The 27,414-nt window shown below is 45.3% G+C and overlaps 1 protein-coding gene across 2 annotated transcripts; it reads right to left on the reverse strand.

Moving 5' to 3' along the window:
* On the reverse strand, nucleotides 1-26,122 carry PRPF40A (pre-mRNA processing factor 40 homolog A). 2 transcript variants are annotated; one of them, XM_032693517.1, is made up of 27 exons: nucleotides 25,739-26,122; nucleotides 22,439-22,576; nucleotides 20,774-20,854; nucleotides 18,672-18,702; nucleotides 18,378-18,400; nucleotides 17,482-17,559; nucleotides 17,265-17,375; nucleotides 16,514-16,634; nucleotides 15,514-15,538; nucleotides 13,700-13,996; nucleotides 12,222-12,330; nucleotides 11,995-12,059; nucleotides 10,519-10,683; nucleotides 10,135-10,243; nucleotides 9,509-9,659; nucleotides 9,283-9,416; nucleotides 7,280-7,394; nucleotides 6,092-6,183; nucleotides 5,862-5,978; nucleotides 5,050-5,187; nucleotides 4,014-4,109; nucleotides 2,794-2,880; nucleotides 2,597-2,693; nucleotides 2,436-2,497; nucleotides 1,349-1,483; nucleotides 882-1,021; nucleotides 1-851 (listed from the first exon to the last, which is right to left on the reverse strand). In XM_032693517.1, exons 1-26 carry the CDS (start codon nucleotides 26,099-26,101, stop codon nucleotides 929-931), a joined length of 3,033 nt encoding a protein of 1,010 aa, XP_032549408.1. In that variant the 5' UTR covers nucleotides 26,102-26,122; the 3' UTR covers nucleotides 1-851; nucleotides 882-928. The 2 variants fall into 2 exon arrangements, with proteins under 2 accessions (XP_032549408.1, XP_032549407.1); XM_032693516.1 differs by having other exon boundaries at nucleotides 1-1,021.
* Between the last annotated feature and the right edge of the window lie 1,292 nt (nucleotides 26,123-27,414).

A 27,414-nucleotide genomic window follows, 5' to 3' on the forward strand; every position in this document is an offset into this window, starting at 1 on the left:
CAGGGTACAAGACAAGGTTTAATCATCAATAAAAATGTACAAAAATATTCCAAGGAGAGCGGATTCCCAATTTTTCTCCCCCAGCAGGGCGGGGGCACCTTCCTGGACACGCAGGGGCTGGAAAACAGGGCTGGAATTGCCTCCTCCTCCTCCTCCTCCTCCTCCTCCCTGCTCTGGGCTGGGCAGGGACATTCTGCAACAGGTTCTTAAGGCAACACATGGAAACCGGGGGCAAATTTGAGTTTTATTCCTACATTTTCCAGAGGGGAAGGAACGGGTGGAGCTGGAGGTGGAGCTGGAGGTGGAGATAAGCGCTGAGGGAACACCCGCGGCTGGGCCGGGGCGGGATTCGGGAATGAGGCGGTTGTGTCACACACACCCCCTCTGCTGGCGCTGCAGCCACATTCCCATTCCCGTTCCCTGGGTTATTTATTGGGAAAACTCGCTTGGGGTGAGTGCTCAGAGTCAGTGAAGTCTCGGACAAACTCCACTCTGTGACTGAGAACAATCCCAGAATCTGGGGGTTTGCAGGAGGGAGCAGGACGTGGATGCGTCGCTCCCGTTGCCTTCCCAGAAGAAAGCCCCCAATATCCCAGATCCATCCAGGGAATTAAACCAGAAGAAACTAAATTAAAGCCCCTTTTCCAAAGCTGGAATGGCTCTGCCCAGCAGCTCAGTGTCATTCCCTGCCCAGGAAGGGCACCCCCAGCCCAGCCCAGCCCAGCCCAGCCCAGAGCTCCAGGCTTTTTCCCAGCTTTTCCCTGGGAATTCCATTGGTTTGCTCCATTTGCTGCCAATAGGGACTGAGTGGGGTGACGTGGGACAAACTAAAAGCCGCTGTAATTCCAGCTGTGGGAGGGGGGCCGAGGCCCCTCCAGGCTCTGCTGGGGTGGGATGGCATGTAAACATTTTTGGTATAAATAATTTGTCATTGATCTTCATCCAGTTGTTCCAACAGAGTCCTCCTCTGCTTCTCCAGCTCCCCCTCGCTCAGCTCGCTGCCCGACGTGTCCCAGTTCCCCTGCGGAGAAAACCGGGATCGGGGTCAGCACGGGGCTTTCCAGGGGGTTGGACCCTCTGCAGGTGCCACCTGTGCCCACTGGGACCCTCAGAGAGGACACAGACAGAGCTGGGCAGCACGTGGTACAGGTGGCTGCTCTGTGTCACACTCAGGATCCACAAAAACCCAGTTATTTGGGAATGGGAAAGACCTCCAAGATCACGGAGTCCCACCTTTGACCAAGAGTCCAACTGCGACCTTGGAACACCCCCCTGGAGCTGCCCCCTGTCCCATCCCATCCCATCCCATCCCATCCCACAGCCCCAGGCAGGTGGGAGCAGAGCTTACGGAATCCTTTCCGGGCCGTTTCTTGGTGGGAGATTTGTGTTTGGACTCGGATCTCTGCCGGCCCCGCTCCTTCTCACTGTCCCGCTCCCTCTCCTTCTTGTCCTTCTCCCGCTCCAGATCCGACTCTGGGGAATCCTGGGCAAGTTGAGGGGGAAATGTTGAGTATCAGTGTGGAAGTTGTTCAATATTGATTTATAGAATAACCACAGGCAGAAAAGTCTGACTTGATTTTATGGAATCCCAGAATGGAAGGGAAATTAAGGATCATCTCCCTCCACCCCTGCCATGGGCAGGGACACCTCCCACTACCCCAGGTTGCTCCAACCTGGCCTTGGACACTTCCAGGGATCCAGGGCAGCCACAGTTCCTCTGGTAACCTGTGCCAGGGCCTCCCCACCCTCCCAGCCAGGAATTCCTTCCCAACATCCAAGCTAAATTTCCCCTCTTCACCGGCTCTGTCTCAATCCAGCCCCTGGAAACTGCTCCAAGTAGTTCCTAATAAGGCACAGAAATAAATAACCCAAAACATCACTGGAGGGACTTGAAGAGAGGAAGACGAAGTTTTGTTCAAGGCAGAACTCCCACCATTCCCAGTGCAAAGGTGGGACATGCTGGATGTCCCCCAGCCCATCCCTGTGCACAGCTGGCAGTCATTCCATGAGATCTTGGGAAGTGGTGAGCTCTGGAAAATGTTTTTCTGGCTTTTACTGTTACAAACCCCACTCTTTGGCCTCAGGTGATACAGGGTAAAAGCTCCTGACTCAGAGCTTCTGACACATCCCTGACAGGCAGGCACAGGGAATGGCTGGAATTCTTCCCAAGGTAACAGTGAGCACCAGGATTTGCCAGGATAAACAGCAAATCCTAGGTTCTTAGCGCAGTCCTTCACATCTCACATGGCTGCACTTAAACCCCCCAAATTTAGCAGTGGTTCAATATGAAGATATATAACAGAGGTATTATGTTGGTAGCCTCCTCCAGCCTGATCCCACTCCAAGCAGGTTTTTTTCCCTGGAAAATCCCCTCTGGATGAGTGAGAGCGGTGCCGGGTTGGCCACGAGGCACCCCAGAGCTGAACTGCACTTACAGACTTGTGTCTCCTCTTCTTGCTCTTCTTCTTGTGCTTTTTGGACTTCTTGTAACTCCTCTCTGCAGGCACAGGGAACAAAAACACATCAGTGGAGTGATGAAGACCCAGTAATCCAACTGGGAAGGAGGATTCCAACCCCATCCAAGCCCATCCCGTACCGGATTCCGCACTGGACGAGCGCTCGGACACCGAGCGGGACTCCGAGCGCTGCCGCTTCTTCTTGGAGTGGCTGTCGTCGTCCTCGGACTCGGAGCCCTTTGGATGCAAAGCCAGGGAATGATTACAATGGATCCCAAGGACAGGAGCCCTCGGGAGCCGTGGCAGAGGTGGGTTTTGGGGCCCCCGGGACACTTACGGAGCGGGATCGGGAGCGTTTCCGGTGATGCTTTTTGGACTTCTTCGAATGTTTCTTGGTCTTCGAGTGGTGGTGTTGGCACTCGTGCTGTGGGACAGGAGAGGGGTCAGCACACAATTCCAGAGGGGTTGGGCTGCAAAGGACCTTAAAGGTCATCCAGTTCCAACCCCGACACCTTCCACTAGCCCAGGTTGGTCCAACCTGGCCTTGGACACTTGCAGGGATCCAGGGGCAGCCACAGCTTCTCTGCCCAACCTGGGCCAGGGCCTCCTCACCCTCCCAGCCAGCAATTCCTTCCCAAGATCCAACCTTAAGTTCCCCTCTTTCAGTTGGAAGCCATTCCCTGTGTCCTGTCACTGCAGTCCCTGGAGAACAGCCCCCCAGGAATGAGGCAGCCCCTCATCAGCTCCCTCAGGACACCCCAAAAACCTGGGACCACGTTCCTCACCCTCCACAAACCTGGGACAGGTTAAAAACCCCCAATCACACATTTTCTGTCAAAACTCCCCCAAAAATGGGCACTGTTGCCACAATAAAAGCCCCCAGGAGCAAGGAAACACAAGGTTTGGCACCTGGCTCCAGTTTAAAGCTGGCCTAAAACCCACACCTTGCTTTGCCAAATTTCAAATTGTCAAATTAAGTCATTTTAAGCCCAAATTCTCACAAATGAGATAAAACTCCCGAAGAGCATGTGCTGCACAATGAAATAAATCTCACACTGGCACTTTATTGAACCCTGTCAGAAGTTCTGCAGCTCAACTAAAATTAGGGATGGAACTAAACTGCAGCATTTGTTTTGCCCATCAGCAAGAAAATCGACCACAGTAAAAAAATAATCATGATTCTGTGTGTTCTGGGAGTCCCTGATTCATAGGGAATAAAGTCCTGGACAAGTTTAGTTCCAATTTCATCTTGTTTCCTATGAAAATCCCAGCAATAAATTTCCTAAAACAAAGCAGGAAATTCTCGTGTCAACTCCAAAAATTCTTGCAGGAGCAGATTCAAAGACCAATTATTTCTCAAATTTAAGTGTAAGATGTTTCTCCAGTTGTTCACTTGGAAGATGAGGTTTTATATCCATCACTTTTAGGTGACTCCCAATGTAACAGAAATCGGCAAAGTCCTGTTGAATCCTTCCCCTTCCCACCCAATTTAGGAGGAACAGGAATTTTTTTTTTGGTATTTTCTCCGATGAGGAAAAAAAAAAAATTAGGAATTACCTCTAGTACATGTAAGAAGTCTTTAAATATCCTTTTCCTTTCAGACTCCAGGGTGATGTCTTCAAATGCTGGTTCCTTCACAAACCTGTCTCTGATCTGCCAGAAAAAACAGCAATGGGATTCTAACAGCCAATAGAGCATTTGGAACCAAAAATAGTAACAAGAATAAAGGGTTTAGGGTTCATGGTTTAGGGGTCAGCATTAGCAGGCAGCAGGCTGGTGAACCCATTTGGGAATTCCTTCCTAAGGAAGGGACCATGAGGGTCAGGGTTTAGGTTTGGGCCAGGGCTAGTGGTTAAGGTTAGGGTTAGGAGGCAGCAGGCTGTTGAATCCCTTTGGGAATTCTTCCCTGAGGAAAGGCCACACTCCCATCCTCCTAGACAGTGTCCATCTTGATGTGGGATTGTAGGGTTAGGGTTGGGATCAGGATTAGGGGTTAGCATTAGCAGGCAGCAGGTGGTTGAATCCCTTTGGGAATTCTTTCCTGAGGAAAGGACCATTAGGGTTAGGATTAGAGTTAGGGGTTAGCATTAGCAGGCAGCAAGCTGCTGAATCCATTTGGGAATTCTTTCCTGAGGAAGGAATCACACACACCCCCTCCCAGACAGCGTCCAGCTCGACAGGGGGAGTAAGGTTAGGATTAGGAGGCAGCAGGCTGTTGAATCCCTTAGGAATTCTTTCCCAACGAAAGGCCACACTCCCATCCTCCCACATGGCATCCAGCTCGATGGGGGGGAGTAGGGTTAGGATTAGGAGGCTGCTGAATTCCTTTGGGAATTGTTTCTTAAGGAAAGGCCACGCTCACATCCTCCCAGACCACATCCAGCTTTATGTGGGGTGTAGTTAGGGTTAGGATCAGGGTGTTGAATCCCTTTGGGAATTGTTTCCTAAGGAAGGGCCACGCTCACATCCTCCCAGACAGCGTCCAGCTCGATGGGGGGAGTAGGGTTAGGATTAGGGGTTAGCATTGGGGCTAGAGGTTAGCTGGCTGTTGAATCCCTTTGGGAATTGTTTCCTAAGGAAAGGCCACACTCACATCCTCCCAGACAGCATCCAGCTCGATGGGGGGGGTGGCCTGTTTCAACATGCTCTTGAAGGCCGACTCCTTGCGCTTCATCTTCCGAGCCTCCTCCTTCTCCCGCTCCCGCTCCCGGGCCTCGGCCTTCTCCAGCAGCTGCAGCAGGGAAAAGGCACAGGATATAAGGAAAAGGCACAGGGTATAAGGAAAAGGCACAGGGTATAAGGAAAAGGCACAGGGTATTTCAAAGACATCCAAGTGGAAGGGGGATAATCCAGTTTAATGGGATTTTTGGAAAGCCAGTTCACCTTCGGAGTGGTCTGTCAGTGTGAATGATTATAATAATAATAATAATAATAATTAATCAATGGTTTAATTTCAAAGCACAGAATGGCTGTTCCCGAGAATCTAAACCAGAGTTAATTAATTAACTCCAGAAACACACACAGCTCATGAGATCAGCTGGGTGTAAATGAGAGAACCTGACTCAATTCCCACCCCAAAATTCCCTAAGCTGGAATGGTGACGGTTGGAATTAAGATCAACCTCTGCCATAATTCTGGCAACTGATATCAGCATAAGCATCTCCCCAAATTATTATGGAAGTAGGCAGAGCAATACAGTGAAAATAAATGTTAATTCTCGTCTGGACAAGAGATTTCATCCCCTAAAATAAATGTTAATTCTTGTTCAGGCAAGAGATTTCATCCCCTAATTAATTACCCTAATAAACGTTTTTGACATTTCTTAATTACACATATTAAAATATCCAGTATAATTATTGATACATGTCAATCTACATTATAATTCTGGTCTCTCTGCACACTTACACTGTTGAAAGCCAGTTTGATATTTCCTGCATCCAAAGTTGTGGCTCTTTTGGTGGAGCTGATGACGGTGACGAAATCCTCGAAGGAAGTGTTCACCTCCACCACGAAGCCTTTGTCCTGGAAGGAAAAGGAATTCCTTTGGCATCAGGGAGTCAGGAATTCCCCAGCACCAAAGGGTTCCCTCGGAGGAGGGATCTGGCATTAAAAGGAATTCCATGGGATTTGCTCACCTTCAGGATGTCTTTGATGATCTTCTTCTCGTCGTGGTAACGAGCCTTCAGGTCCTCCACGTAGAACTTGAACAGGTCCAGGGCTGTGGATCCTGAGGGGAGGGGTTGCAGAATTTTAGATGTTTTTGACCTATTTTTGGATTCTTTATATTTTTTTTTAGATATTAGATTTCTAAAGATATTTTTAGATTTTCTTAGATTTTTTTTTTTTTTAGATTTTTTTCAATTTCTTACATACTTATTTAGCTTTTTTAGCTGTTTACGTATTTCTATTTTACATATCTCTGGGATCTTTTAAAAAGATCTTTTAAGCTTTTTTAGCTTCCAAATTTTATATTTTTTTTAGATTTTTTCAATTTATTACATATTTATTTAGCTTTTTTTGCTATTTACGCATTTATTTATTACATATTTCCAGGATCTTTTAAAGAGATCTTTTAAGCATTTTTAGCTTTCATATTTTATTTTTTTTTAGATTTTTCCAATTCTTTAGATATTTCTTTAATTTTTTAGCTATTCATATATTTATTTTCTTACGTATTTCTAAGATCTTTTAATCTTTTTTAGCTTTCACATTTTCTTAATTTTTTTTTTTTAGATTTTTCAATTTCTTAGATATTTACTTAGATTTTTTAGCTATTTCTGTATTTATTTTTTACATATTTCTAGGCTCTTTTAAAAAGATCTTTTAAGCCTTTTCAGCTTTCAGATTTTATTTTTTTTAGATCTTTTCAATTTCCTAGATACTCAGATTTTTTAGCTATTTCCATATTTATTTTTTACACATTTCTAGGCTCTTTTAAAGGTCCTTTAAGTTTTTTTAGCTTTCAGATTTTATTTTTTTTTAGATTTTTCCAATTTCTTCGATTCTTATTTAGATTTTTTAGCTATTTACGTCTTTATTTCTTACACATTACTAGGCTCTTTTAAAGACCTTTTAAGCTCTTTTAGCTTCCAAATTTTATTTTTTTTTAGATCTTCCAGAATGTTTTAAATACATTAAGATATCTAGGTCTTTTTTTTTTCATTTTCCTTTCAATTTAAGACATTTTTAGGTGCGTTTTTATCTTTTTTTCCCTATTTTTTTTTCCTTTTTTTTTTTTCCTCCCCCAGATTTGAAGATTTTTTTTCCCAAATGTTTAAGCAATTTTTTTAGCTATTCCAAAAATCCCCAATCCCCCCCCTTACCAGGCTGGCCCAACATGCTGGTGAACCTGATGTCGGAGCTGATGGCCGGGTACAGCTCCATCCAGGAGGACATGGAATGTAACTGCCCGTGCTCGTGCAGCTCGTCCAGGAACAGCTGCCAAACACAACCAAAAACAGGCATTTCCCAGCACTCCTCACACATTCCCATGGTTATGGCTCATCCTGATGACTGGAATTCCAGTTTTGCTCGAATATGACTGAAAAATCCCGGTTTTTATTGGTTTTTTCTGCCTTTCTCCACCATTTTACGACGTCCCAGTTGCGCTTCCCTCTCCATCCACATCTGCCCACCCTGATCTCCTCCTGCCCACCCTGATCTCCTCCTGCCCAATCTCATCTCCTCCTGCCCAATCTCATCTCCTCCTGCCCAATCTCATCTCCTCCTGCCCAATCTCATCTCCTCCTGCCCAATCTCATCTCCTCCTGCCCAATCTCATCTCCTTCTCACCACCCTGATCTCCTTCTCACCACCCTGATCTCCTTCTCACCACCCTGATCTCCTTCTCACCACCCTGATCTCCTTCTCACCACCCTGATCTCCTTCTCACCACCCTGATCTCCTTCTCACCACCCTGATCTCCTTCTCACCAACCTGATCTCCTTCTCACCAACCTGATCTCCTTCTCACCACCCTGATCTCCTTCTCACCAACCTGATCTCCTTTCATGATCAGGTGACCCACCTGGTGGGTGAGGGGAAGGCTGTGGATGTGTCTACCTGGACTTCAGCAAAGCCTTGGACACCGTCTCCCATGGCACATTCCTGGAAAAGCTGCAGCCACAGCTTGGACAGGGACACCCTGTGCTGGGTCAGGAACTGGCTGGAGGGCTGGGCCCAGAGTGGTGGGGATGGAGCTGCATCCAGCTGGGATCCATCACCAGTGGTGTCTCCAGTTCTGTTTAATATCTTTATTGATTTAGATGAGGGGATTGAGTCCATCATCAGCAAATTTGCAGATGACACTGAGCTGGCGGGGAGTGTGCATCTGCTGGAAGGCAGGAGGGCTCTGCAGAGGGACCTGGACAGGCTGGAGAGTTGGGCTGATTCCAATGGGATGAGGTTCAACCAGGCCAAGGGCCGGGTCCTGCACTTTGGCCACAACAACCCCCGGCAGCTCCAGGCTGGGCCAGAGGGGCTGGAGAGCAGCCAGGCAGGAAGGGAGCTGGGAGTGGGGATGGACAGGGAGCTGAACAGGAGCCAGAGTGTGCCCAGGGGGACAAAAGGGCCAATGGATCCTGGCCTGGATCAGGAACAGGGTGGCCAACAGGGCCAGGGAAGTGATTCTGCCCCTGTACACTGGTGAGGCCACCCCTGGAGTGCTGTGTCCAGTTCTGGGCCCTCAGCTCAGGAAGGACATTGAGGGGCTGGAGCAGGTCCAGAGAAGGGCAACGAGGCTGGGGAAGGGACTGGAGCACAAGTGCTGTGAGGAGAGGCTGAGGGAGCTGGGGCTGTTCAGCCTGGAGAAGAGGAGGCTCAGGGGAGACCTCCTCACTCTCTGCAACTCCCTGACAGGAGGGGGGAGCCGGGGGGGGTTGGTCTCTTTTCCCAGACAACCATCAGCAAGACAAGAGGGTTCAGTCTTCAGCTGTGCCAGGGGAGGGTTAGGTTGGAGATTAGAAAGAATTTCTTTGCAGAGAGGGTGCTCAGCCATTGGAATGGGCTGCCCAGGGAAGGGGTGGATTCTCCATCCCTGGAGGTTTTTAAGAAGAGACTGGATGTGGCATCAGTGCCATGGGCTGGGAACCACAGCGGGGTTGGATCAAGGGTTGGACTTGATGATCTCAGAGGTCCCTTCCAACTCAGCTGATTCTATGATTCTATGATCTATTTCTTCCTACTTTCCCCAACTTCCTGGCAACCAGGTGCATTCCAGAGTGGAGAAAACACTACAAAACCTCCCACCTGAGGCACAAAAACACCCTTAGAAATAAAAAAATCCCACATAACGACAGATTTAGGACAGAAAAGCCAATCCCACCAACCTGGAAGGATTCCCTGTTTTTCCTCTGCCTCCTCCTTTCTCTCAGCAAACTTTTCTGCTTTTCCTCTTCCTCCTCTTTTTCCAAGGCCCGGATATGTTCCTCAAAACAGATCAGGGCGTCCTCCTTATCCATGTCTGGCGAGATAACGGAATGATAAGGGGTAAAAATCAGGTTATTTCTTCCCATTCCCTCTCCCAGAGGGATCCCAAAGATCCTGTGGACTCACTCTGGAGCTCCTCATCCTCTGCAAACGTGGGGTTGTCCATCAGGTACTGCTGGGCCTCCGACCACGTGGTGCAATAGGTGACGTTGGCCATGTTATCCAGGATGTTCTTCAGGGCTTCCCAGTTCCTCTTCCGTAACTGCTTGGCTTGTTCCTGAGGAGAAAACACATGGATTTGGGTTGGAAATCTGAGGCTGTGTGGGCAGAAAGACATGACATCAACTTTGCTCCAAGAAAACTCAATATTAGCCTTTCATTCACAGAGAATCCCAGAGTGGTTGGGGTTGGAAAGGACCTTAAATCCCATCCAGTCCCACTGGGATACCTCCCACTGGAATCATCCCAGCTGGCCTTGGACACACCACAACGTGGACCTGCACAATTTTTATGTATTATTATTGTTTCAGTGATTCAGAGCAGCTTAGAAATAAAAATAATTTTTAATTTATTCAAATCATATTAAAAATTAAACATGTGGTAAATTCAGCAGGAAGTGATGTGCATAAAAACAAAGACCTTCCAAAGAAACTGCTCTTTATCTGCCATAACCCTCAAAGCAGGGGTTCATCTGGTCCACCAGAGGTTGAAATTAATTTAGGGGTAACAAGATAAATTCGGAGGGAAGTTACCTTCTCCTTCTTGGACAGGAAAAACAAGACATCCTCATAGATTTCCAGGCGATCCCGCTCGGATATGGCATTCCACACCTCCATCTCCCCAAACATCTGCTCAGCTTTCCTGGGCCGAGGCAAAGCACCCCATTAATTAATTATTAACATTATTATTAAATTATCCCACCATCCCACAACACCAATGAACTCTGTTAGGAGCGGGAACACTTTTGGAGGACGTCTCCCTGATTTTCCCCCTTGGGATTTTATTTTCTGTGACACCTTTTTTTATCTTTTGTAAAGGAAGGGAAGAGTTTCAAATGAAAGCTGATGTCACTGCCCATCCTCTCACCCCAGCGGGACATTTATCCCGAATTTTTCTCCTGCCCCAGCATCCCTTACTTGTATCTGGTGGTGGATGTCATCTTCTCGTGGTTCTCCAGGAAACGCTGGAAGGATTCTTTGGCTTCTTTGTACTTGGATCTCGCCTCTTCTTTCTCCTCCTTTTCTGTCTGAACTTTATAAGCATTAAAAGCTTGCTTTTTCTCACTCAGTTTTGCCAGAGCACTTCAGAGCAGGGAAAAAAAGAGAATAATTCTGTCATTTATACAAAGGGGTTAAATAAGAGAAACAAACCCAAAGAACTGAAAGGCAGCAGATCTGAATAATCCAGATTTTGAGACAAAATTAAATATATAATATATATAATATAATAACATAATAATATAATATACAATATAATAATAGAAATATAATATACATAATACAATAACATAGTATAATGTAATGTAATATAATAATAGAAATATAAGAATATATATTATATACAATATATTATAATATAATGCAATGTATTATAATAATAGAAATATAAGAATATATATTATATACAATATATTATAATTTAATACAATAATAGAAATACAATAATATATATAATATATAATACATTATAATAATATAATATAATGTAATATAATAGAAATATAATACATATTATATACAATATAATATAATAATATAATAGAATAGAAATATAATTATATATATTACATATTATATATTATAATAATATAATATAATGTAATATAATAATAGAAATATATTACATATATTATAATAATATAATATACTGTAATATAATACAATAATAGAAATATAATAATATACATTATATACATTATAATAATATAATGTACTGTAATAATAGAAATATAATAATATATATTATATATAATACATTATAATATAATATAATGTAATGTAGCATAATAGAAATATAATAATATATATTATACATAATAATATAATGTAATATAATATAATATAATATAATGTAATATAATATGATATAATGTAATATAATATGATATTATATAATGTAATATAATATAATATTATATAATGTAATATAATATAATATAAATGTCCAGTGACCACCATCACTCCCTCAGGACTAGTGGAAGATCATTCAAAAAAGTAGCACTTTCTAATAAAAGCAATTAACAATAAAACCCAAGTTACTATTGTGCTGCATTTACACATTTCACATTAAAATAATATTTTAATCATAGCTATCAACCACTTTTCTGCCAGTGTTTGTAGCAGCCACTCATTCCCAAAGTAACCCAGAGAGTCTTCAGTTCCATCATTACAAATGTCTACTTTTATTCCAAAAAAATTGATGGAAACAGCAGAAAATACCAACTACCACATCTTCTCCAAAGGAAAAATTCAGCCCAGGACTTGCACTTCTTTATGCAGGGAAGGACCAAAGTTCCCTGACAAAGGCACATCAAAATATTCCTAATTTTGGATTGTGCAGCTCCCTGCACTGGTGCCTGGGGAGGATTTGAGGAGGGAATAATTCAACAGTACCTGTATCTGGGATCGTTGATGATCATCTTCATGGCCTGCTCCCAAGAAGCATTGGATGGGACTCGCTGGGAAGACAAGAAATCATGGAATAATTAGCTTTGGAATCAACACTCCACTGGGAAATTCCTTAAAAAACAGCCCTTAGGTTAAAAAAAAATAAATAAAAATAAAACCTGGTGAATGCAGGTTTTGTAGCTCAAGAAAACATTAAGAATTGGCCAAAATACCTTTTCTTTTAACAGCTCTTTAAATGCTTGTTTTGCTTCTTCCTTCGTGTTCCAGGTGTAGGTTTTTTTAACTGGTTGGGCATCCTCCTCCTCCTTCTTTGAAGCAGCACTAAGAAACAAAAAGTAATTTATTATTTAAGTCTTTTTTTCTAAGGTAGAGCCACTGAAGAGTCCTAAATAACTATAACTAGATAGATAGAAGGAATTTTTTAAACAGCAGCTGAAAGTCAAACAGTGATAAATCCAGTTTGGACAAGGCTTTTCTTCACAGGCACCACACACAGCTCATCCAAAAAAGCAAATTATTTCAGATCAATATTTCCCTGATGCAACTGCCTGCTCAAGTTATCTAGAAATCACTCCTAAAAATATAATGCTGGAATGCAGCAGGAATATTCCTATATTATATATGCCTAAAAATGTGCCTCTTGCCCTTGATGACCTCCTGCTGTCTGCAATCCCCCTCAGCATTTTTTTATTTGAATGATAAAAATCACAGTCATTCCCCACATAATCAATTCTTCATTATTAATTAAGAAAGGGTCTCACTTCTGCTGGAACAGATAAAGATCTATTTAGTCTTTCATTTTCTTCCATTGATAACCAAGTGCACAGATCTATGGAAAAGGATCATAAAGGGTAAGTGTTTAATGGGAAATTCTTACAGCTACTGAAAAATTTATGGAATTTTCATGTCATTGATGCTCTGTAGGGTTTAAGAGCTTTGGGAGAGGGTTGGCAAGGGGAGTTAATTTTCTAAAAATAGATTTAATAAATAATTCTTCCTCTCTTTCTTACTCATTATTATTCTGTGGTGCCATTGACTCACGTTCATGTTAAGGAGCCTGGTGACCCTCAACTGAAGATAAACCAGATCCCAGAAGAAATAAAAATGCAGCAAAGCCACATGGATTCCTAATTTATCATGGAATTATTTGGGTTGGGAGAGAACTTAAAGGTCATCTTGTTCCAACACCTTCCACCAGCCCAGGTTGTTCCAAGCCCTATCCAACCTGGCCTTGGACACTTCCAGGGATCCAGGGGCAGCCACAGTTTCTCTGGGCAACCTGGGCCAGGGTCTCCCAACCCTCCCAGCCAAGGATTTCTTCCTAATCCTTAATCTCCACCTGCCCTCCTTCATCTTAAATCCACTCCCCCTTATCCTCCAATTCCTCCAAGAACCTGCTTTAAGGTGTGCCACAGGTTTGGGATGAGACCTTGGTGTTTGGGATCAGAGAGTCACGGAATGGTTTGGGTTGGAAGGGACCTTAAAGCTCCTTCAGTTCCAACCTTGACACCTTCCACCAGCCCAGGTTGCTCCAAGCCCCGTCCAACCTGGCCTTGGACACTCCCAGGGATGGGGCAACCTGTGCCAGGGCCTCCCCACCCTCCCAGGGAAGGATTTCTCCCTAATATCCAACCTAAACCTCCTTCCCTGGAGCTTCCCCCAGTCCCCCCTGTGCCACAACCCCACTCACTCTCCCGCTGCCTCCTGCTTGGCCGTGTCCTCGGTGCCGGCGGCCGCGTCCCCCGTCCCCTCCTGCGCTCCGGGGGCGGCGCTTCCTTGGCCCTGCTCCTCGGCCTGGGCTGTCCCAGTACCCTCAGCTTCCCCCCCGGCAGCAGCTGGAGCAGCTTCCCCCTCTGGAGCGGCTCCAGCAGGAGCAGCCGTGGCTGCCGGGGCGGTTTCGGCCGCGGGCGTCGCGCCGGCTCCGCTCGGAGCGTCCGTGGAGGCGGCCGGAGCTGCTGTGGAAGCACCGGAATCCTCGGGCTTTGTGCTGGGGGAACCAAAAACACCCACTGTCACCCACAGCTTTGGCAGTCAGGGGAAACACAGAGGTTAATTAAGTTAAGGAAGTTAATGAAGTATGAAATAAGAGGTTTAGGCTTAGATGAAGACTCGGAGAAGGGTTAAAGGCCTTCGGAAAAGGGTTAAAGACTCTCAAAAAGGGTTCAGGGCCCTCAGAAAAGGGTGGAAGACTCAAAAAAGGGTTAAAGGTTCTCAAAGAAGGGTTCAGGGCCGTCAGAAAAAGGTTTTAAAGGCCTTCAGAAAAGGGTTAAACTCTCAAAAAAGGGTTCAAGGCCCTCAGGAAAGGGTTCAAGGCCCTCAGAAAAGGGTTCAAGGCCCTCAGAAAAGGGTTCAAGGCCATTAGGAAAGGGTTCAAGGTCATCAGGAAAGGGTTCAAGGCCATCAGGAAAGGGTTCAAGGCCATCAGGAAAGGGTTCAAGGCCCTCAGAAAAAGGGTTTTAAATGCTCTCAGAAAAGGGTCCTAAAGACTCTCAGAAAAGGGTTTTAAATGCTCTCAGAAAAGGGTCCTAAAGACTCTCAGAAAAGGGTTTTAAAGGCTCTCAAAAAAGGGTTTTAAAAGCTCTCAGATAAGGGTTTTAAGTGCCCTCAGAAAAGGGTTAAAGGCCCTCAGAAAACCGTTTTAAAGACCCTCAGAAAAGGGTTTTCAAGGTCCCCAGAAAAGGGTTTTCAAGGCTCTCAAAAACAGTTTTAAAGGTTCTCAGGAAAGGGTTTTAAGGGCCCCCAGAAAAGGGTTAAAGGCTCTCAGAAAAATGTTTTAAGGGCCCTCAGAAAAGGGTTTTAAGGGCCCTTAGAAAAGCATTTTAAAGGTTTTTAAAAAAGGGGTTTAAAGGCTCTCAGAAAAAGGTTTTAAAAGCTCTCAGAAAAGAGTTCAAGGCCCTCAGAAAAGGGTTTTAAAGGCTTTTAAAAAAGGAGTTTAAAGGCCCTCAGGAAAGGGTTTTAAGGGCCCTCAGAAAAGGGGTAGAAGCCCTCAGAAAAGGGTCCTAAAGAGTCTCAAAAAAGGGTTCAGGGCCTTCAGAAAATGGTTAAAGGCCCTCAGAAAAGGGTTTTAAATGCCCTCAGAAAAGGGTCCTAAAGACTCTCAGAAAAGGGGTTTAAAGGCTCTCAGAAAAGGGTTTTAAGGGCCCTCAGAAAAGGGTTTTAAAGGCCCTCAGAAAAGGGTTTTAAAGGCCCTCAGAAAAGGGTTTTAAAAGTTCTCAGAAAAGAGTTAAAGACTCTCAGAAAAGGGTTCAAGGTCCTCAGAAAAGCACAAAATCAGCTCCAAGTAAAAGCCTTACTCAAACTCTGGATCTGTGGAGGTCCATTATCTCAGTTATAGCCACCCAGAATACATTATTTGAAGTTTAATATGTATTATTTATGTATAAAATTTATATATTATTTATATATATTGGAATGAAAAGCTGCAAGGAGAATGTTTGAAGATTTCAAGGCCAGAGTCCATCTTTAAGCAATAGGCCAAAAATTAGGATAATATTAAAAACATACCTGTTTTCTTCAGCTTTAATCATTGCTGGAAGAGAAAGGGGAAAAGCAATTAAAATATAGCTTGGAAATAATTTATATGCACATAGTGAAAAGGTCCAGTAAGACAAATACTGATTTAATAAAGCACAGCTTTAAATATTTTTGTTACTATCAATAATTTGATTATTTGTGCCCTTTAGACAGTGAAATCAATTCAGACTCAACCAAACCCATTCAAGAAAAATGAGGTTTAAAAAAATGGTTTAAAAATCACTACTTCAACTTAAAAGAGGAGTTCAAAGAACAGAAAATCAGGATTATCAAACAGAATAAAAAACCCAAGAGGAACTATCTAAATCACTGCTGTTTATTCTTTTTTAAACACTTATTTCTTTCCCAGCTGATTTTGTAGCTATTTTATCCCCTCACAATCCCAAATAAAACCATGGTAAAAGTGAAAAATGGGAGCATCAGATGACATTTGTATAAAAGGAGTCACTGCCTTTATTTATATATTTATTTATTTATACACAGAAAGGTAATATATTATTTATATATTTATATATCTATATATTAATATAGATATATATTAATATAGATATTACATATATATGAAAACCTCCCAATATTTTTGCCACTTGAATTTCTCAAAATAATTTTTGCCAAAAATGAAAGCCAATATGATACCTGGACAAAGCCTTGCTTTTATATATAAAAATATATATATTTATATATATAAAAGCAAGGTTTTGTTCAGGTATATATATATTATATATATTATATATATATATATATATAATATATAAATAATATTTTATATATAAATATAAAAATATATGTAAATATATAAATATACATGTAAATACATATAAATACATATAAATATATATATATATATATTTGCTCCACAGACATCTCAGGTGCATTAACTCTACTCCAAAGAGTTTATTTCAGTAATTAAGTCACTAACTGAGGTCTGACTGCTGTGCTTGGACACCTTTTTTTTTGGGGGTAACTTTACCTTCAAGATCCTCCAGCTCTTTGGGTTTGGCCCAGCGGGATTCCTTGGTTTGGGAATTGTAATAATAAGGCTTCCCAGAATCTGATTTATACTCTTTCCAGGGACACTTGGACAACAGTTGCTAATGGAGAGAAAGTAAAATGCATAAATCAAAATAAATCAAATAAAGTTTATAAAAAAGGAGGGAGAGGGATTTTTTTATATGAGCAGAGGGACAGGACAAGGGGTGATGGTTTAAACCACAAGAAGGCAGGGATAGGTGGGATATTGGGAAGGAATTCCTGGCTGGGAGGGTGGGGAGGCCCTGGCACAGGTTGTCCAGAGAAGCTGTGGCTGCCCCTGGATCCCTGGAAGTGTCCAAGGGTCAGGTTGGAGCACCCTGGAATAGTGGGAGGTGTCCCTGCCCATGGCAGGGGGTGGCACTGGATGATCCTTAAAAACCCTTCCAACCCAAACCATCCCGGGATTCTCCATTACTTATCTAAATAATTAGGAATGACATATTTTTAATTAAAAAAAATTATCTAAAAACGAGGAGAACTGAAGAGTTTTTTTCTACTTTGTAGCATCAGCATAAGGAGCAGGACACAAACATTTTGGCAACGACTCTTCTCTGAAGAGTTTGCTCCCGTTGGGAAGTAAATCCCTTGGCAGAGCCATTCTCCTGCCTGAGTGATGCTCAGGAATCCTTGTGTTCCCCCCCCACCCCCCAGGACAGTCATTTTAATCTGATAATCTGATTTTAGGTCACCTCAGCAGGTGTTTTGAGATCATCTGGCTTCTCCCACGTCGACTGCTTCGTCTCGGTGTTGTAGTAATAAGTTCTTCCATCGGGAGATTTGTGCTCTGTCCACGTGGATTTCTAGGGAAATCAGGAGATCCCATGAATAATATGAACAAGGATTGGTGACCAGGGTGGTGTCAAAAGGCAGGAGAAAGGGGGAAACACAAGGAGAAAGCAGCCAAACCTGCTTGGAGTGATCCTCAGTGGCGGAGCTGGTGGTGGTGGCCGTTTGCTGGACCGTGGAGACCACGGGATGGGTTGTCTGGGAATGAAACAAAAGAGCTCTGAAAATCCTGGAGAACTGTTGTGTTAAATACACTGAATTTACCCAGAGTTCAGCAGCCCAAATCACACTCTAAGGCTGTGTTGTTTGCAGCAAAGTGCTTTTTTTTGGGGGACTGGAGCTTCCCATTCCTCATTCCAAAGCCACTAATTGCCACCAGAAAGCCAAAGTGAAGTGGTCAAACTTCAACTTGAACTCCCAAGTCAAAGTTCCAGGAGCAAAACCTGCTCCCAAAACTTAAAGGAAAATTTGCTTCCAGAAGATTCTGGCTTCCTGAATTCCCATTGAACTCCTCAAGAGCTTCCTGCTGCTTCCCATGGAGAGTTTTTGTATGAATTCCCTGAAATCAGGAGCGGGAGAAGACGGCTCTTCCCATCCCCTCCGGATCCCTGATGGGATGTGGCCATGGGGAACTGGAATTCCTTACAGTCCAACTGCAAATCTCCTGGAAAGAATATTGATTATCCTCTATATTTAATAATTAAGCTGGGAAAAGGGGCCCCAGATTTCAGGCAACAGTGAAAAACTTGGGAGGAAGAGAGGAGGGGGAAAAGAGAGGGAAGGGAAAAGGGAAGGGAAAAGGGTTTGTTTCCAGAACTAAATCAAACACACTTCAGTGCTCAGAAATTAAGGATATAACAGAAACCCCCTAATTGAACCATTTGCATTAATTGGACTGACAGGCAAACAAGCAAAAAAAAAAAAAAAAGCTCTGTCTGAGAGGAAAAATAGGAGCCAAAGTGTCCTTTGAAACCTCTAAACCATTCCAACCTTCTGGGATTGGGGTTCTCCCATACCTGAGTCCCAGGAGGGGTCACACCTGCAAAATAAACACACAGAAATCAGAAAGGGTTTGGGTGCTTCCTTTTTCTGGGTATTAATTAAAACAAACACACAGAAATTAGAAAGGGTTTGGGTGCTTCGTTTTTCTGGGTATTAATTGATGTGGGAAAGAAAAGAATGTCCTGGGAAGCAATGAGGAGCTCCAGGTCACTGAAAAGCTGAATTAAATTTCCAAAACGGGATTGTTTTTGATGTTTCAGCTGATTTTGGTCAAATATTTGAAATTAAAAGGAGTTTTTGATACTCACCTACTTGTGCATCCATACTGTTCACCCCTGGCTGCAGAAACAACCAACAGACACTTCATTACTGAGTGTAACTGGAATTAAATCACCAAGAAATACAATATATATCCACCCAAACCAGTGTTTCCTGCCACAAAATGCTCCTTAAATTCCTTAAATAGGGATTCCCAACCTTCCCCTCGCCCTCTTAATTATCCCTGCTCCTTAAAGAAAGCAATTAGGGACATGGTCAGGAGCTTTTTGGGGTAATTCTGTGCCTTTGGGTGTATTAGTGGTGCATTCCCGAGCCTGGAGCTCTTCCAGATGCTCTTGGAATTCTTACAAATGAGGAAAAAGATGCTCAGAATTCCAAGAGTTTTCCAGATTTCTTTCCCTGTGGGCTAAAGCAGAGCTGGTGGATTTAGCTTTAACCAGGGTTTATTTTCACTCCATACTTAATTTTATTTCAGTGCTCCTCAAGAAACGAAGAAAAATTGGTTTAAAAAGTGAAAATAAATCCCTTTGGGATCCATTAGATTGGATTGGATCCAACAGGGCTAAACCTGGGGAATTCTCCACACCTTTTAAATGCTTTTAAATATTTAAATATGTCCCTGAGCACAGGAACTGCCAGGGAACCACAGAGCAATTTGTGTCTCCACAAGGAATCCTCCCAACATTCCCTTTCCCTGGGCCTTTGCTTTCCCAAAATTCCATTCTAATGGAATGAAGAGCATTAATCTGGCCCTAAAAAATCCTCATTTTTAGGAACTGCACTGTTTCTAATCAGCTTTCTGGAAGCAGGACATCCCAAACCAGAGGGAGGGAAAACAGCCATCCTCGGATGCAACATTCCAGACATCCCTAAAAATCCTCCCCCCAAAATTAAATTAATTAAAACTTAATTCACATTAAATTTGACACCAAAATTATAACAGGTCACTATCTCAAAGTTCACCAGGGGTCATTTACAGGATTTTTTACTCATCTATAAATTATTTCAATTAGGAAGTGGTAAAATCATGCCCTTTTCCTCCTAAATCCCACATATCCAGCCTTAATTCCATCAAAATTCATTCCTAGTCCAGTATTATAAACTCAAATGATCTGCCTTCTTTGCAAAATATGTAAAATTACACATTAAAATTGAAAATTAGGGTGATTTTACTGCTGATCCAGGGGATGTTACATCCCATTCCTAACTTTATTTATTTTGCAGGAACTTTGTATCTTTGTGAACTTTTAACTTTCAGTCCTCTGGATTTTAATTCCTTAAATCCCCTGGCTGACACAGTTACCTCTGGTCACACAAAAATATTCAGCAGCTTAATTAAATCTCTCTTTCAACAAACTCTCCCTGAGAAAATCTGCATGGGAAAAAAAAAATCAAGTAGTTTCTTTCTAAATTTAAGTGGCTGCAACTGGTTTGAAATGGATTTCCTGCAGCTAATTTGAATTAAAATTATGTTCAGAGGAAAGAAATTTATTTTTCACTTCAGATACTTCACTTGGACTTCACCATTTCCACCCAAAAATCTTCTTTATTCCTTTGAATTCCAGGAATTTCAGCGAACTTTGCTCAATGTGCTGAACCTCAGAAACTTTTTGCAAAAAAAAAATCTATTTACAACAGATTAAAATCTATTCAATATTTAAACTGAATAAATTTAAAGAGAAAGATTAAGAGATTTTTTTACAGACAATTTATAGATTTTTTTTAAACAATTTAAGAGATAAAAACTTATTTTCTGATATATTGGTCAGACAATTAGAACTCTTCCCGAGCAGAGTTCCAGCTCCAAACTGGTGAGGGATGAGGGGGTGGGAAGCAGAATCCAGGGAAAAAATAAGGAGGAGGAATTTAAAGACTGATGAAAATCCCCAGGACAATAAATCTCACCAGCTCTACCTCACCCAGAAATCTTGGGGTTTTTTACGGTTAATCTTATTTTTAACAATTAATCTGATTTTATTTTGTCCAAATAAAACATCCCTGCAAGGAGCAACAGCTTCCAAATGGGAAAGTCTGATTTCCCAAGGAAAGGAAACAAAGCCTGAGAGTCAGCAAAGGCCTTGGAAAAGCTGGAAAAGCTTTAAAAAATGAGGGAATTGGAGCTCAAACTCACAGGAACCGTGGGCTGCATGGCAGCCTGGGACATGTGGGACATCATCATTCCAGGCATCACCGACTGCATCATTCCAGGCATCTGCAATCCAAGGAATTTGGGACAGATTTAATGATATTGCCACAGGAAATACAAGGAGTTTTATTTTTATCTAAGAGCCATTATTGGATATTAGTTTTTAATTAAAAACAAACAAACAAACAAGCAAACAAGGCCTTTAGGCAACAAAAGTTTGGAGGATTCTGATTCCTTTCACTGCATTCCCACAAAATGGGAATATTAGCCAAAATAAAACAGGAATATTCACATTAGGAATGTCCACAGATCCCAAAACAAAACAGGAATATTCATATTGGGAAGAACGTGTCACAGGCTCCAAAATAAAATAGGAATATTCCTATTAGGAATGTCCTCAGATTCCAACACAAAACAGGAATATTAATATTGGGAATAACTTGTTCCAGGCTCCAAAATAAAATAAGAATATTCTTCTAATCCAAGAAATATTATTATTATGTCAAGAAATCCCAAAACAAAACAGGAATATTAATATTGGGAATAACTTGTTACAGGTTCCAAAATAAAACAGGAATATTCATTTGAGGAATGTCCACAGATCCCAACACAAAACAGGAATATTAATATTGGGAAGAACATGTCACAGGCTCCAAAAGAAAATAGGAATATTCTTATTAGGAATGTCCACAGACCCCAACACAAAACAGGAATATTAATATTGGGAATAATTTGTTACAGGCTCCAAAATAAAACAGGAATATTCTTATTATTCAAGAGATATTATTATTATGTCAAGAGATTCCAAAACAAAACAGGAATATTCATATTGGGAAGAACATGTCACAGGCTCCAAAAGAAAACAGGAATATTCTTATTAGGAATGTTCTCAGATTTCAAAATAAAATAGGAATATTCATATGAGGAATGTCCATAGATCCCAACACAAAACAGGAATATTAATATTGGGAAGAACATGTCACAGGCTCCAAAATAAAACAGGAATATTCTTATTACTAATGTCCACAGATCCCCACACAAAACAGGAATATTCATGTTAGGAATGTCCTCAGATTTCAAAGTAAAATAGGAATATTCTTATTAGGAATGTCCACAGATCCCAAAACAAAACCAGGAATATTCCTACTGGGAAGAACATGTCCACATGCTCCAAAATAAAACAAGAATATTCCTATTAGGAATGTCCACAGATTCCACTTCTGTGTCCACCATCACAAGGAGCATCACCAGAATATTACATTTACTATCATTATAATACTTATTATATTAAGAATTAGGATTCAATCAGGAATTTTGCCAAAATTTAATATATGATTATTTCTTCCCTTGCACCTTGCTCTGGTTTTTAATCTAAGAATTAAAGAATTAAAGAAACCTCTGAGAAGCACCACAACTTTCTGTTCCTGGTATGTAAGACACACTGATTTTATTTTAATTTTACTTCTTCCAAAGCTGCAGAAAACTACAAAAAAAAAAACCAACTTCAATAAAAGCCAAGTGATGGGTTCTTATTTATTTATAATTAAATTATCTTTTCATTCTCCCCAGCTGCTGGGGGAGATTCCTGGGATCCCCTGGGATCAGGATGGGAAGGAAGGAAGGAAGAAGAGCCTGGTGGCAGTGCCTTACCTGCCCCATCGGGGGGCCCCCCATGGGGGGCATCATCTGGGGCATCATCCCGTGGGGCACAGGAGGCATGTTGGGGGGTCTCTGCCCCATGGGGTGCATCCCCATGGGGGGGTAGTGGGGCATCCCCGGGTGTCCCATCTGGAAGAGAGCGACAAAATAAGGAAAAGCAGCACGAAAGCAGTAGGAATGACACAGAAATGGCAGGAATTATTTCACACTGGCACTGGAAAGCAGCCCCCGAGGTGGGGCACTCCTCCCAGTCCTCCAGAGCTGGAGCTCGTGGGCATGAACTGAACAGTGCAAACATCCCAATGGAAAAGGAATCACCCCCATCATCCTCCCACCTATGGCTTCCCACAGCAAACCCCATGGAATTTAGGGAGACAGCTGTTGCCATGTGGTTTTCCATATAGGATTAACACAGGGCACCCTGAGGCACAGGAGTCCAGCAGGTGAAGGATCTTCTGGATGCCCAAGTTCAAGGAATTGCACCTACCCTGACAACCATCCCAGGCTCTTTTCCTAAAAACCCAAATCCTGGTGCTGTCCTAATACCTGGTAGAATCACACTTTCCTGTTTTCTTTAAAATACCAAAACACATTCAGAGTTTTCTATTCCAGCAGAAGCACCAGCTCTGAGAGCACCTCCAGATAATCCTGGGCAGCACCTTCCTTTGAGGAACAGACTGGGCAGGACAAAAGAAAATAACCCTTCTTTTTGCTCATGGAATCCCAGAGTGGTTTGGGTTGGAAGGGACATGAAAGATCATCCTTAAGCCCTGGGCAGGGACACCTTCCACCAGCCCAGGTTGCTCCAAGCCCCATCCAAACTGGCCTTGGACACTTGCAGGGATCCAGGGGCAGCCACAGCTTCTCTGGGCAATCTGTGCCAGGGCCTCACCACCCTCCCAGCCAGGAATTCCTTCCCAATATCCCATCTATCCCTGTCCTCTGGCAGTGGGAAGCAACTAAAAAGGTCTGAATGTTCTGCACACAACGTTTGACCTCCTCAGGTCACACCCTCAAATCCCAGCAGGGGCAGTGACAGCTCTTGTTTCCCAAGTCTCCGGTGCTGCCCAGGTAATTCCAGGGACAACAGTGCTCCCTGCAAGTCTCCTCTGTCCCTTCCCAGAGTGTCTCCACATTTTCCTGTCCTTTCAGAGGGACCTGCCACCCCAGTGCCACTGTCACCGACAGCCCCTCGCTGCTGGTGGCTGTGGTGGGGCTCAGGGTGGGAATGGTGTGGAGTCCTGCTCCCCTCAGCCCTCACAGAATCCCAGGATAGCTGGGCTTGGAAGGGACCTCTGGAGATCATCCAGTGCAACCAGGGTCACCCAGAGCAGGTGACACAGGAATGTGTCCAGGTGGGTTTGGAATGTCTCCAGAGGAGGAGACTCCAGGTCCTCCCTGGGCAGCTGTTCCAGGGCTCTGCCACCTCCATGGAAAGAAGTTCCTCACAGGCCCTTCCAGCTCTCCCTCCTCCCCCACAAAAAGGGCACAGGCAGGGCAGAGAGGGGCAGTGCAACCCAGAATTTCAGATTCCCTGAGACTGGAAAAGCCCTCCCAGTCCATGGAATCCCCCCTGTGCCCGATGCCCCTCTTGTCCCCCAGCCCAGAGCACTGAGTGCCACGGCCAGGCCTTCCTGGGACACCTCCAGGGCTGGGCACTCCAAACCTCCCTGGGCAGCCCCTGCCAAGGCCTCACCACCCTTTCCAGGAGGAAATTCCTCCTGATGTCCAACCTGAGCCTCCCCTGGCACAGCCTGAGGCCGTTCCCTCTCCTCCTGTCCCGTGTTCCCTGGGAGCAGAGCCCAACCCCCCCCGGCTCCCCCCTCCTGTCAGGGGGTTGCAGAGCCAGAAGGTCCCCCCTGAGCCTCCTTTGCTCCAGGCTGAGCCCCCCCAGCTCCCTCAGCCCCTCCTGCTGCTCCAGACCCTTCCCAGCTCCGTTCCCTTCCCTGGACACACCTGGGTCTGTGTCCCCGTGTCCCCTGAGGGTCCTGGTGGACAACAAACTGTCCTGACCAGCAGTGAGCCCTGGAGACCAATGGGATCCTGGGATCAGAAGGAATATTCCCAGCAGGGCAGGGAGGGGATCCTGCCCCTCTGCCCAGCCCTGGGGAGGCACATCTGCAGGGCTGGGGCCAGCTCTGGCTCCTCAGGATGATGCCTAAAGGAGGGATGTGGAGCTCCTGCAGTGGGTCCAGGGGAGGCTGCAGAGATGCCCAAGGGATGGAGCAGCTCTGGGAGCAGCAAAGGCTGAGGGAGCTGGGGCTGTTCAGCCTCCAGAGCAGAGCCTGAGAGGGGCCCTCCCCAGGCTGTGTCAGGGGCTGCAGGGAGGGGGCAGAGGAGGGCCCAGGCTCTGCTGGGGGGGCCCAGCAATGGCCCAGCAGGAACGGGCAGGAGCTGATGCCCAGGAAGCTCCACCTGGACAGGAGGAAGAACTTCTTTGCTGGGCAGTGACCCAGCTCTGAACAGGCTGCCCAGACAGGGTGTGGAGTGTCCTCACTGTTCCAGAACCCTCTGGACACAATCGTGTGCCATGGGATGGTCATCCCATCCAACTCTGGGATGGCCCAGCTGGAGCAGGGAGGGGAGATGGGGTGACCCAGTGTGGGCCCTTCCAACCTGACCCGTCCTGGGATTCTGGGATTCCAACCTGACCTATCCTGAGATTCCAACCTGACCCATCCTGGGATTCTGAGATCATCCTGGGATTTCAGCCTGACCCGTTCTGTGATTCCAACCTGACCCATCCTGGGATTCCAACCTGACCCATCCTGGGATTCCAACCTGACCCGTTCTGTGATTCCAACCTGACCCATCCTGGGATTCCAACCTGACCCATCCTGGGATTCCAACCTGACCCATCCTGGGATTCCAACTTGACCCATCCTGGGATTCTAATCTGATCCCTTTTGAAATTCCAACCTGGCCCATCCTGGGATTCTGGGATTGCAACCTGACCCATTTTGTGATTCCAACATCACCCATCCTGGGATCCGGGGATCGTCCTGGGATTCTGGGATCTCAACCTGATCTACCCTGGGATCATCTTGGGATTTCAACCTGACCCATTCTGTGATTCCAGACTGATCCATCCTGGAATTCTGGGATTCCAACCTGGCCCATCCTGTGACTGTGTCCCCGGCGGGTAGAGAGCAGGGACTCCCCAGGTGTGTGCCCCCCTCACGAGTGACACCCTGTCCCCCCCCCTCACCCACCCTGAGCGACCCCCTGTCCCCTCACTCCCCGTGAGTGACCCCCCTCCCCGACTCCCCGCGAGCGGCGCCCGTCCCTCACCATGAGCGAGCCCCTGTCCACGGCTCCGGGCCGCATGGCGGGGCTGAGCAGGGATCCCCCGCAGCGGCCGAGGATCCTGCCGCGGATGGGGGCGCGGGAGGCGGCGGGGCCGAAGGGCAGCAGCGGCTCGGGGTCCCCGCGGGGCGGGAGCAGCGGCGCCAGGAGGCTGACGGGCTTCCCCGCCGGCCAATCGGGGCGCGCGCCCAGCCGCGCGCTCTTCGGCGATTGGTCGGCGCCCGAGCCCACGGGCCGCACGGCGTCGCCCGGCGTCAGCTGCATGAGGGGCGGCGGCTTGGGCAGCGAGAACGGCAGCGCCTGCGGGGACGCGGCGGCGGCGGCCGCCGTGGAGTCCCCGCCGGACATGGCTGCGGCAGCGGCGGGCGAGCGGGCGGGCGGGCGGGCGGGCGGCGCGGCCGCGCGGGGTTGCCCTGAGGCCGCTCTGCCGGGCCCGCGGGGCGCGCAGCGAAGCGGCGGCTGCGGCGGCCGAGCGCGGGGCACGCCGGGAAACCGCTCACGTGGGGCCGGGGGGCGGCGCGCGGGGAGGCGGGCGGCACCACCGGCGACGGAAAGAGGGGGGGGGTTGCCGCTCAGCCTCGCGTTTCTGCTTCCATTCACCGGAGCGGGAGGTGGCGGTGGGTCCCCCCTCGGCCGTGCTGTGTGGTACGCGCCACCCCCCCTCCGTGAGGTGCAGTTGGTACGTGCCAAGAGCGGCTCAGTTCCTCCCCCCCCCCGGCCCCGCGCGGTGGTCGGGGCCGCTGAAGGGAAATGACCGCCATGAGGGGGAAACGGGAAAATCCCGGGGGAAAAGGGAATATCCTGGAGGAAAAAGGACACACAGGGACCAACGAGTCCAACACCTGCCCCTGCACACCCCCAGCAGTCTCACCGTGTCCCTCAGAGCCTTCGCTGAGCGCCCTGGGGACGGGAACACTCCCAGGATCCAGGGGCAGCCACAGCTGCTCTGCCCAACCTGGGCCAGGGCCTCCCACCCTCCCAGCCGGGAATTCCTTCCCGATATCCATCTAACCCCGTGAGAATCCATTCCCTGTGTCCTGTCCCTCCAGGCCCGTGCAAAAAATAGGCCAGAAAAGGAGAACTGAAAACTGACACAGTGTTAAAACTCACTTTTAACTTCAGCTGAAATTGTCCCAAATGTAACTCTCATTTTTTCCATAAGATGTCACAGTCCTGCTGTTTTCTTTGCACAGGGTGTGTAATCAGCTATTTGTAGGGATACACACACCTTCTGACAAGGTTTTGGTCAGAAGGAAGGAATTTATTATAGCAAGGAATTTATCATATGAAGCAATTTATTATAGCAAGGAATTTATTATATCAAGGTAAAATTGGATACGACCTAAAATCACTGCCTGTAAATTGAGTCAGTGGAAAAGAGAGATTTGATAGCTTGATACATTTTATATACTTGATATATTTGATATACACAAATATCAAGAATTCATTCTCAAGAAATCAAGATACACTTGAATAAAGTGGGAGAGGGGCTGAAGGAATATTTAAGGAGCACCTAAATTCCTTTTCTGTGGAATAATAACTACTAATTATAATGTATTTAAACACACTTTGTCTTTTATTTCACTGTTAGAAATGCTCTTATATTTCCTGTGGATAAACTAAACATAAAATGACTCTCAGGTGTTTCCTGGCCACCAGTT

This window comes from Chiroxiphia lanceolata, chromosome 7 (assembly GCF_009829145.1).
Source record: "Chiroxiphia lanceolata isolate bChiLan1 chromosome 7, bChiLan1.pri, whole genome shotgun sequence".
Classification (NCBI taxonomy): Eukaryota; Metazoa; Chordata; class Aves; order Passeriformes; family Pipridae; genus Chiroxiphia; species Chiroxiphia lanceolata.